We start from the raw sequence: 9,468 nt of genomic DNA on the forward strand, positions 1-9,468 counted from the left end.
CCTTCTTAATATGCTTTCTATTACCTTCCCCTCTTCAAACTTCTGTGCGCTTTCAGCTATAATCCTCTTTTTCCACATTCCCATTTCCCTATCATTCTCTTCCCTCTCCTCCTCCTTCCTTCTCATCTCCCTGTGTTCTGCGCGTGCCATCCTTTCTGCTATTGCCCTAATGCACTCTCCTTCCTTTTTCCTTTCTTCCGCCTTCACCTTCATTCTCGCCATCTCTTCCTTATGTGCTTTCTTTTCATTCTGCCTCTTTCGTTCTTCTTCCTCTAACTGCCTGAGCAACGCGCTTTGCACGTTCCTCAATTCCGCCAACCTTTCCTCCAGTATCTCTTTCTCCTCTTGTGATAGTCGCCCTTCTCTTTCTCCACCTACCTCTAACCCTGTCTGCGTGTTTTCCTCCTCTTCCTTATTTACCCTTTTCACCGCGTCCTCTTCTTCCTTTGTTAAGGTTCCTTGGAGCTTCAAAAGCACCTGTGCTGCTATCCACGCCTCTGGCCCTACGTCTGCAAATCTACCCAATGGTCCCCTGTCATTCCCCTTCCTTACCTGCGTAGTTGTTGAATCTACCGTACCTACCTCTCCCATCTTCCTTTGGCAATCATCCGCGGGTGTGTATGGTGGGGGGATGTATGCGGGGTTGGAGTATCCTTCAGCAGCCGTTAATTGCTGTCTGGCCGCTTCTCTAAGTTCTGTTAGTGGGTACAACCCCCCTTCCTCCTTCTTCACTACCTTAGCCACTTGCGCTCCTTCTGCCCCCTCTTGTTTGACCTTCACCTCTGCTACCGCAAATGATCCTTCCGCCTCTTCTTCACTTTCTTCAGTGCTGGGCGCATTTTTGTTTTTCTTATCCCCGCCCCTCCTTTCTTTTTCTCTTCCTTAACCTCATTCTCCTCCCTTTTCCTATTTTACCCTGTGCACTGCTTACATACCTGTGTCCCCAGGTCTAGTTCTCTGGAGCATCTTCCATAGGTCAAAAACTTCTAAGTGGTTTGCTAATTTCTTCCCCTTGTAGGTATTGTGAATGTATGTTAACAAGCTATGTTGTGCATACGTATCGAAGCTGCCGTTGAGCGGCCACGGTACTTTTACTTTGTTGTCCATTCCTTGTGTCCACTCGATACTGTATTTAATTATTTTCTCCTTTTACCTGGCCCCGTAAACTAGGGACTTTGGTTGTCCACTGAAAAGGAAAGCAATCTTTATATGGTACAGTTATTACTTATAACTACGGCCCCCTTCGGCCGTGGCACACAAAGCCCCCTGCGGGGATGTGTCCTGTGTGGCGTGCCTCTGGGCTGCCCCACCTTCCTCTTTCTTTTGTACTCGTCACACCTTCAACTCAACTCCTCCTCCTCCTCCTCCTCCTCCCATTTTCCTCCTTCCCCTCAAACCACAGCCTCTACTTTCGCAACCCCTTGTTGAGCGCTGCCAGCGTTGACTGTGCGCGGCCGCCTCTCCCCCGTGGCCCTTCCCCGTCTGAGCATGGTCGGCGCTCTCCGTGCGCGGCCGCCTCTCCCCCTTTCCTCCTACCCGTTCGCACCCTCTGTCCCCTGCCACCCCTAGATGGACGTGGGGTGTATCGCAATGTCCTATACAAACCCTATGGGTGACGTCACCAACTTCTACAACACACTGTAAGTACTTATGAATTTCAAAACTTCACAAACGCGCTCTGTTCTCACAATGTTATCCCCATTAACCCCACAGCTGTCTTCTCGCCTCGGCTGGAGCAAGGTAATCAACAATCAATTCACTTATTATAATCGGTCTGCGCACGCTGCGCCGCCTCTGTGTGATACACCCCCTCTCCAGAGGAGCTTAACCAGCCAATTATCTTCCGCACTCGGTAAACAACCTAGCTATCCCCTGCGGGAAAACGTCATCTACTTAACGAGCTTCAACACTCAATCAGTAGGGAACCTCATCTATTCATTGATCTACAACGTCAACTCATAGGAAAGCCACACCCCTCTCTTACACAGGTGTCCACGATCTCGAACAAATCCGCGTCCTCTAACAATCACACGTGGGTGCCTGAGGCCCCACCCAATCCACTTCGTGACGCCGTAGGGGACGGTCCTCGTGCCTGTCCCGTTACACCTCACACCACTGTTGCCGCAGAACAGTCAAAATCAATTTCCACACACTGTTACAACCGCCCTCCTCCCTCTTTACAACTCTTCCCCCCCTCGCGCACAATATTACGTTGCTGGTTGGGTGTGCCATACTCACCAAGTACTCGTGAGTCGGGCCGCTCGACTGCGGGCACCCCTCCAAAGCGGCTTGCCCCAACCCCTCATCTGGAAATTCGCCAAACGCGGGAGGGATACTTTTCAAGTCGGCTCCCAAGGGCCAATGGCCGGATTGTGCTGTCTGGTACTCTCGCAGTTCCGCAATGGTCCTGTAGTCCTCGAAAGGGGGCAACGGCAGAGGGGACCGTGCTGCCGGGTTACCTCGCTGCAGGAGGCCTGGTAGTTATGCTATTAGGGTCGGTTAAGTAGACCGCAATCAGATCTCAGGAGTGCCTCCATCTTGTCGGGGTGATCTCCCGGGGGCCGGCAGAGCCATCCACGGACCTCCAGGGCTGGGGAGGCCCCAACTCCTCCCACGTCCCAAAAGGAGTATGAGGCACACACGAGCAAAGTAATTACTGCTGTTTATTATAGTAACAGCAGGGATCGTTCTCCGTCCGTATGCCTCCGGGGAGACACTCTCGTTCTTAGTGGGGCTCGCAGGCCCTTTTTACCATAGTATGACGCACTGCTCGCGTCACCTGGGAAAAACTGTCACAAAACCTATCGCCACTTCGGGTTGGCTCCCCGAGTGGTAGGGTTAGTATAGATGCATATATGGAGAAATGTTAGTGGATAAGGACAGGTCAGGTGGCACACTTGGGTTGTCCCTAACACTTGCTACAATAAATTGGTTACATGGGGACCTTTGGTGATTGGCTAACTGAAATGGCGTCAGTGAGGAGCCCCTCGTACTCTGTGAGCCCCCAAGCATGGGACCATCGCCGTTCCCAGCCAGCGAGGTACCTGGTGTTGGCAACATTGTGCAACTATGTGTTAGTGGTGGACAATGGACAGGTCTTTGCTAGTGGCTGATGATCACACCTTTCCCATCGGTGTAGGTGCCCAACTTGTCGCTTCATTGTTGCAGCCTGCGTCTCAGCCGTGGGACCCCGGCTACTTTCTGTCTCGCGAGCTTGGCATCTTGTCAGTTTGGCTTAGTCACGTGTGTAGAGACCGTAGCTGGAGCACAAATTTGTTTTTCAGCCCAGAGGGGTGCTTGGCTGCGGCAGGTGTAACCTTGGCACTGAGAGCTCGGCATGTGGGTTGCAACATTGTGGCCTTGGCGGTGGGCCCCTCGCTGGGACTCTGCATGGTCAGCGCATTGCTTTTCATCTCAAGAAGGTTTTTCATCTTAGAGGCTCCGGCCTGAAGACTCTTGCTTGCGGCCTACTCGGGTCTAGTTTTCCTCGGAAGCGATGTATAATTACTAACATAGGTGCCGCAGGGTGACAGAGTGTCACAAGTAGTAGTAAATATAAATATATATATATATATATATATACATGATGACATATCTATGGGGGTAGGGTAGCATGAAGCGTCTGCAAGCGTATACACGAGCACTTCAGGCATCTCGCGTTTCTGCAGTGCTGTAGGAGGCCTATGTGAAAAATAACAACAATGCATGTCCGTGAGTGTGTCAGTCCGCTACGTCATAGAACTGAGTATGTTCTTCGTGTGGGTTGGTGTGTGAGTGACCAGGGTGCATGGTGGCACAGGTGTTCTTGTCTGTTGGCTATGTCGTCATGGCATCTCTAACGATGTTGATGCTTTTCGGCTGTTGTTTTAGTCAATTTGGTCCATGTCGCAGGCATCGGTTTGGCCAGGGCATGGTAGTGGGCATGCCCCTCGTGCATGTAGGCCACAAATACATGGTACCTTGTCATCTGGTAAGGAGGTGAGCGGGTCAAACTCCTCTCGCAGGGGGTGCTTGGGCCGTGATCCTCTAGGCCAGTGTCTGGATGAGAATGGAGGGAGGGTGTTTTCCCATTTTCCCACTTCAGTCCCCCCTCTGGTCGACTTGTCGACCACAAAATTATCCGCTCTCTTGTCTCTGCGTGGTCTCCATATCTTTGTTATCCCTCCTAAGTGTCCATACTGGTTCACATGATCTTCAAATGACCAGTACATATACACACATCCACCACCGGGTTTGCAGTAGACCCACTTCCCAACATAGCTCTTCGGGTTCCTTGGGTTTTAAAGTATGCAACTACTCATTGGGGCCAAGATACAGGTTTCTCAATAAAAGTCCTATGATATTTATCAGACTTGGAGTAGCCCCTTGGTGGACTTTCCTTATCAGAACACAATAAACCTTGATTTTCAAGTCTGCAGGGGTTGCTATTGATAGATTCAAGGAGATGGAGGGCAGTGGAAAAGGTGGGTGTGTCTCACATACTGGATTCAACATGTCTACACGAGTGTGTGCCAATTTATGATGGAAGATTCAATAAACTGCAGCCTTTATCTGGTAGCAAAGAAGTTAACACGCATATCGTCTTTTGGGTGCTATAGTGTCTGTGCCAAGACAGGGCAAATGGGTATGATGGCAGCTTATGTGACTGACTACCTTTGGAGGTGAGAGAGGTCAGAGTGTTTGAAGGAGGTAACAAGAGAGAAGTGTATACTAGCCTTAAAAACTACCATGTTAAGCATTCAGCTTTAATAATAACCTCAAGTTGTCAACTTTGCCAGCCGGGGAGGGTTGTAATGGCAGCTTTGCCCTGGTGGATCACACTGAGCATCACCAAAGAAGTAGGTAAAGTTGACTGTTTTCCAAGCTGCCAGGTTTGTAGGACAGTAGGACCTTCTTGTACAGCTTTTGTTGAAAGAGCTTAATTTCTCATACGTCCCGGAAAAAGATGAAAGACGCAGCAGCTCAGGGAGAGAAAGTGAATTTTATTAGTCACATTATTAGATACGATAAAGAAAGATGTAACTTAATTTTTTTTATAAATGCACTTTTAAAAATATATATTTTTCCCCAAAGTGAAGTAATTTGATGGTGATGATATGATGGTTGGAATTTGGAGAGGTCTTCAATGCAATGCGGATCCATGGATCCTCCAGAGATGTGGATTTTGCCCACCAGGCTATACGGAGAGTTTGGGGATGGATCTCAAAATATAAAGCTAAAGTGTGTTATTTTGTTTTCTGGTGGAACAAGGGAACATAAAAGAAAAGCGGTCCAATCACCGGCTTTACAAAAATATAGCTTTGCCACGCCGATGTTTTGAACTAAAAGTACCATCAGCCCCAGCTAGCAAAGTCAATACTGAGGGATCATCGGAGTCATAGCCTAAAGCATCTGGAGATCCACAGGTGGCAGACTCCTGGCCCAGAGGATGCCGAATTATAACTGGAAAGATGCAAGCGCTCCTGATCAAGTGCAACATCATTAAGATACTTTGATAGCCACTTTATAAAATAATCCCATCTAACCCTACATATTGGAAGACATACATGCACAGACTTAAAAAACTCAGTAGTGTGTGTACGAGGATGAAAATGTGCTTTCCTTACTATGGAGCATCACGCGCATCAGAATCCATCTGTAAGAAAGGAGGAGTGAGGGAAAGTGGGCGCACGTTCCCATAGGAGCAAGATCAGGACAGGTGCATCGTGGTCTTATTGTCTGCAACTCCTTAAAGATGTTTGTGGCTATGAATGCTTAACACTTTATTTTGTTATTTTTAGGTTTGAAAATTTAAACAACAGAAGGAAGTCATTTGGGACCTTCATGCAGGCCTACAAAAATGCTTACATCCTGGTACCGGCGTTCTCGTACCCATCAAACACTGAGATCGCCTTCAAAGTTCACTATACACTGGAGGACTTTGGACTCAATCAAACCATGCTCTACTATCACCCGGACTATATGAAAAAGCTGGCCATCTACTGGAAAGCAGCAGGGGTGGAGGCCGCGAGACTGTCGTCAGGATTCATGATGGTCAATGCTGCCCTTGAGCTGTGCGACAAGGTCACCCTCTACGGCTTCTGGCCCTTCGACGAGGACCTTCATCAGAATCCAATTCTCCATCACTATTATGACGATGTTAGGCCAAAGCCTGACATGCACAAAATGTCTGATGAGTTCTTCTTCTACTTGCAGATGCACAACCAAGGAGTTCTGCAAATCCAGATGGACAATTGTTTCTGAGGTGTGGGAGCTGCCGAATGTTTCCGGAGACAAAGAAACAAGAGCATGCACCCTTCGACAAACACCAACAATGTGTAGAGGCTGTGCACTGTTGAGTGAACCTTCAAAAACTTGTGTTTGTGCCCAAATGTTTTTTTTACTTATATAATCAGACTTGTCCTGCAAGCTGAAACCAGACACTTACTAGTTATAAAAACTGAACGTTTCGTAGCATTCTCTACAGTTGAGAAACGTCCTGAACAGGAGGCTCAGAATAATGGCTATGCTTGCTAAAAGGGGGCGGGGGATGCCCTCATGAAGTTATACCTCCTTGTGTGAAATGTGTGCCCAGCTGCGTCCGGAGGTTAACAATGAGTTTACAATTAGCTAAGAAGCATGCTTGCACTTCCTCAATGCATCATGAGAAGGTTTGCAGGCAGTAATGCTGTGAAAAGAATGTGCCTTAATCTGACAAAGTCCTTGTCCATCATAGTGGGGGATGAGGTGTTAGCATTTGGTTTGAAGGCAGCCATCCAAGGGCATATCCTGAGCCAGGTTCAGTAGCCTTATGTACACATTTACTGCACACAAGCCATCACAGTGGTCTTTCAAATCAAAACATACTGGCTGAAGACCATCGCAAATAGCAGCCGTGGGGCACGATTGGTTTAACCACAACTAGTCCAGCATTAGTGTGGATTTCCACCACCAGTTTCCACATTACCATCAGGAGATTGGTGTTGAGTACAGTGTGCGAAGTCACACGCACCACCATCACAATTTGGCACTGAAATGGCACACTCTGACATCTGAGGGAAATGGATAAACCCTGTGATGATCCCTTGTAGATCTCAAGTTTTAGGCTCAATGGAAGAGCAATGTTGGAGATACTTCTCTGCTTCCTCCTGTGTTGTCCCTCAACGTTGAGCAATGCACAGGTATGAGGCATGTGCAGGCTTGAAACAATGTGAATTACAGGGCATTATATTAAGGAGTTGCGCCTGCTCCAGTCCGTGTGGTACTCTCTTCTGCAGGTCCCTTGCATTTCTGCCTACCCATATCCAAGGGTGGTCTGTGACATATGGAAATTGGAAGTGTTCCCGATAGGCTGGTGGTAGGGCTCGGGCTGGGGCTGGGTTGGTCCAGTGGTCAGATCAGCTTCTGATCTTCAACTGCCCTCACACATCTCCCCAATTCAGAGTCCTGCAGCCATGCATTCTGTGCGGCTCATTCATGTCCGTTTTCTTTCAATTATGGTACTTGAAGGTCTGCCATAACTACAAGACACAGAATGTGCTACCATATGAGCCCATCACCTTAAAGAGCTGGATATTCTTTTTTACTTTTCCAGCCTGGCACTATACACAGTAACACCAATTTCTATTAATACAAATATTTACAAGAAAGCATCTTGTTACAGCAGAAGTATGTCCAGGACATGTATGGATCCATAGGTTAATTTTTAAAATATCATACTATATAATAAAAGGCCAGATGTATGTTTGTTTGAAGCCGGAATGTGCCCACTTTGCCTGTTACCACCACTAGAGGGAGCTGTTGCATAACATACAATAATAGAACTTCTTTCAGGCGAACAAAATGTGTATTTCAACCTCCCTTGAACTTGAGCAATCTGAATCACACCTGGCCTAGTTTGATCGTTGTCTGTCCTCCGTTTGTTCCCCCTCCCTTGCCTCGACGCGCCTTGAAACACTTGTGTATAGGCACGTCGTAAATGCCATATCATACAGCTGCAGAAAAGGCCCTAGACGGGGATACCACTTTAACAGCATACTTCCAAGTTGCATACACAAGGAAAGTGTATATACATTGACAAAAAAAAAACATATCAACAGAAATTCATTTGATTAAGCCCCTCAACGGAAATTTAACAAAAACAATGATGGGGAGACCTCCACCCAACACAACTTTGGCCTGTGTACATGGGATTTTGCACTAGTGTGTATATATATATATATTTCTCTATTTCTTCTTTGTGAATAATTTCACTTTTGTGTTTTATGAATTGATTTTCCAATAATTTCTTTTGAATAATTTGCTCTAAAGGGTTGCTATGACATGAAATGAATTGGTGTTTTGTTTTACAACAAGCCTCTTACCTGTAAGGTACACAGGTTCCAAGTCCGACCTTGGCCAGTGATTGCTGTGTGTATCCCGTGAAACCAGTTTGGGGGTATCAAACCAGTTTCAGCAGACACAGTTCGACAGGTAATTCTTGCACAGACTTGCTCAATTGTCACAGAAATACTCCTTTTATTTGAAAAAACAAATAACATGCTTCTCCAGAGAGGCTAATGGAAATAGCCTGCGAGTGTCTCTACTAATGTGACAACAAAAGTCTACACTCAGGGTAGTGGGGGGGGGTGGGGGCAGAGGTGACAAATAAAAGTGCTGAACAATAGTGCCTGTAATAATTCTTCTTTATGTGGCAATTGAATATGTGTGTGTGTGCCTGTTTTTCTAAACAATGTGGGCACCTGAGTAAAGAAGTAGACCGCACTCCGATTGATCAAAGTGAGCAAGCTATCGCCTTAGAAGTTGGTGCACAGGATAATATTACAGCTCCTCAATTTCTTTTTAACAATCTGGTTAGCAATGGATGCATCTTCATTGCTTGAAGTCTTTTGTAGGAATTCGAACAACTAGTGTGAGTAATTGCGCATACCTCAAAAGGACTAGCATACAACTTTGTAGCAATTGGTAGCCCTCTTACCTTGTAAGCCAATCAAATTCTAACAGACAATGTCATTCATATCTTCAATAGGAACTTAACATCTTGCTTACATTTGAACTCAAGCCACTCTTATCATTATATGTTGCTTATGTATGAACAAGATAGACTAAATGATAAAATGACATCTTGCTGAACAAAATATATGTTTCTTAATTCTTGCGCTCATCTCTCTGTCATGCTTCCACTGTATCAGGGCATGCTGGGTGCCTGATACACACTTCGGAGGTATCGCAAATTACTGGTCTAGTACTCCTCCATCTGTCACGTCACCACACCCTACACTCATCTAGGAAGTTATCAGCAGTGAACACAGCCTTTGCATTGCAACAGTTCTGCTGCAGGTACACTGCGTAGTCTCATCCTTTGTTTCCATTTTTCTTCCTCCTTCTTCTTCCTTGATTCCTCCCCCTTCCCTTTGTGGCTTTTCAAATTCTTGCTTGCTGACCCCTACTGCTGTTAGGCAGAAACCTGTGCAGTTCCCTTAGAGGCCA

The 9,468-nt window shown here is 46.7% G+C and overlaps 1 protein-coding gene across 1 annotated transcript in view; it reads left to right on the top strand.

Moving 5' to 3' along the window:
• Positions 1-8,934, top strand: part of LOC138567694 (alpha-2,8-sialyltransferase 8F-like) — a 333,692-nt gene extending 324,758 nt beyond the window's left edge. The window contains exon 7 of the mRNA XM_069646164.1: positions 5,781-8,934. Within this exon, the coding sequence (XP_069502265.1) occupies positions 5,781-6,243 (463 nt within the window). The 3' untranslated portion in view covers positions 6,244-8,934. The remainder of the gene's footprint in view (positions 1-5,780) is intronic.
• Positions 8,935-9,468: the final 534 nt, after the last annotated feature.

The sequence above is a fragment of the Ambystoma mexicanum genome, chromosome 1p (assembly GCF_040938575.1).
Source record: "Ambystoma mexicanum isolate Mex_15411 chromosome 1p, UKY_AmexF1_1, whole genome shotgun sequence".
Lineage (NCBI taxonomy): Eukaryota > Metazoa > Chordata > Amphibia > Caudata > Ambystomatidae > Ambystoma > Ambystoma mexicanum.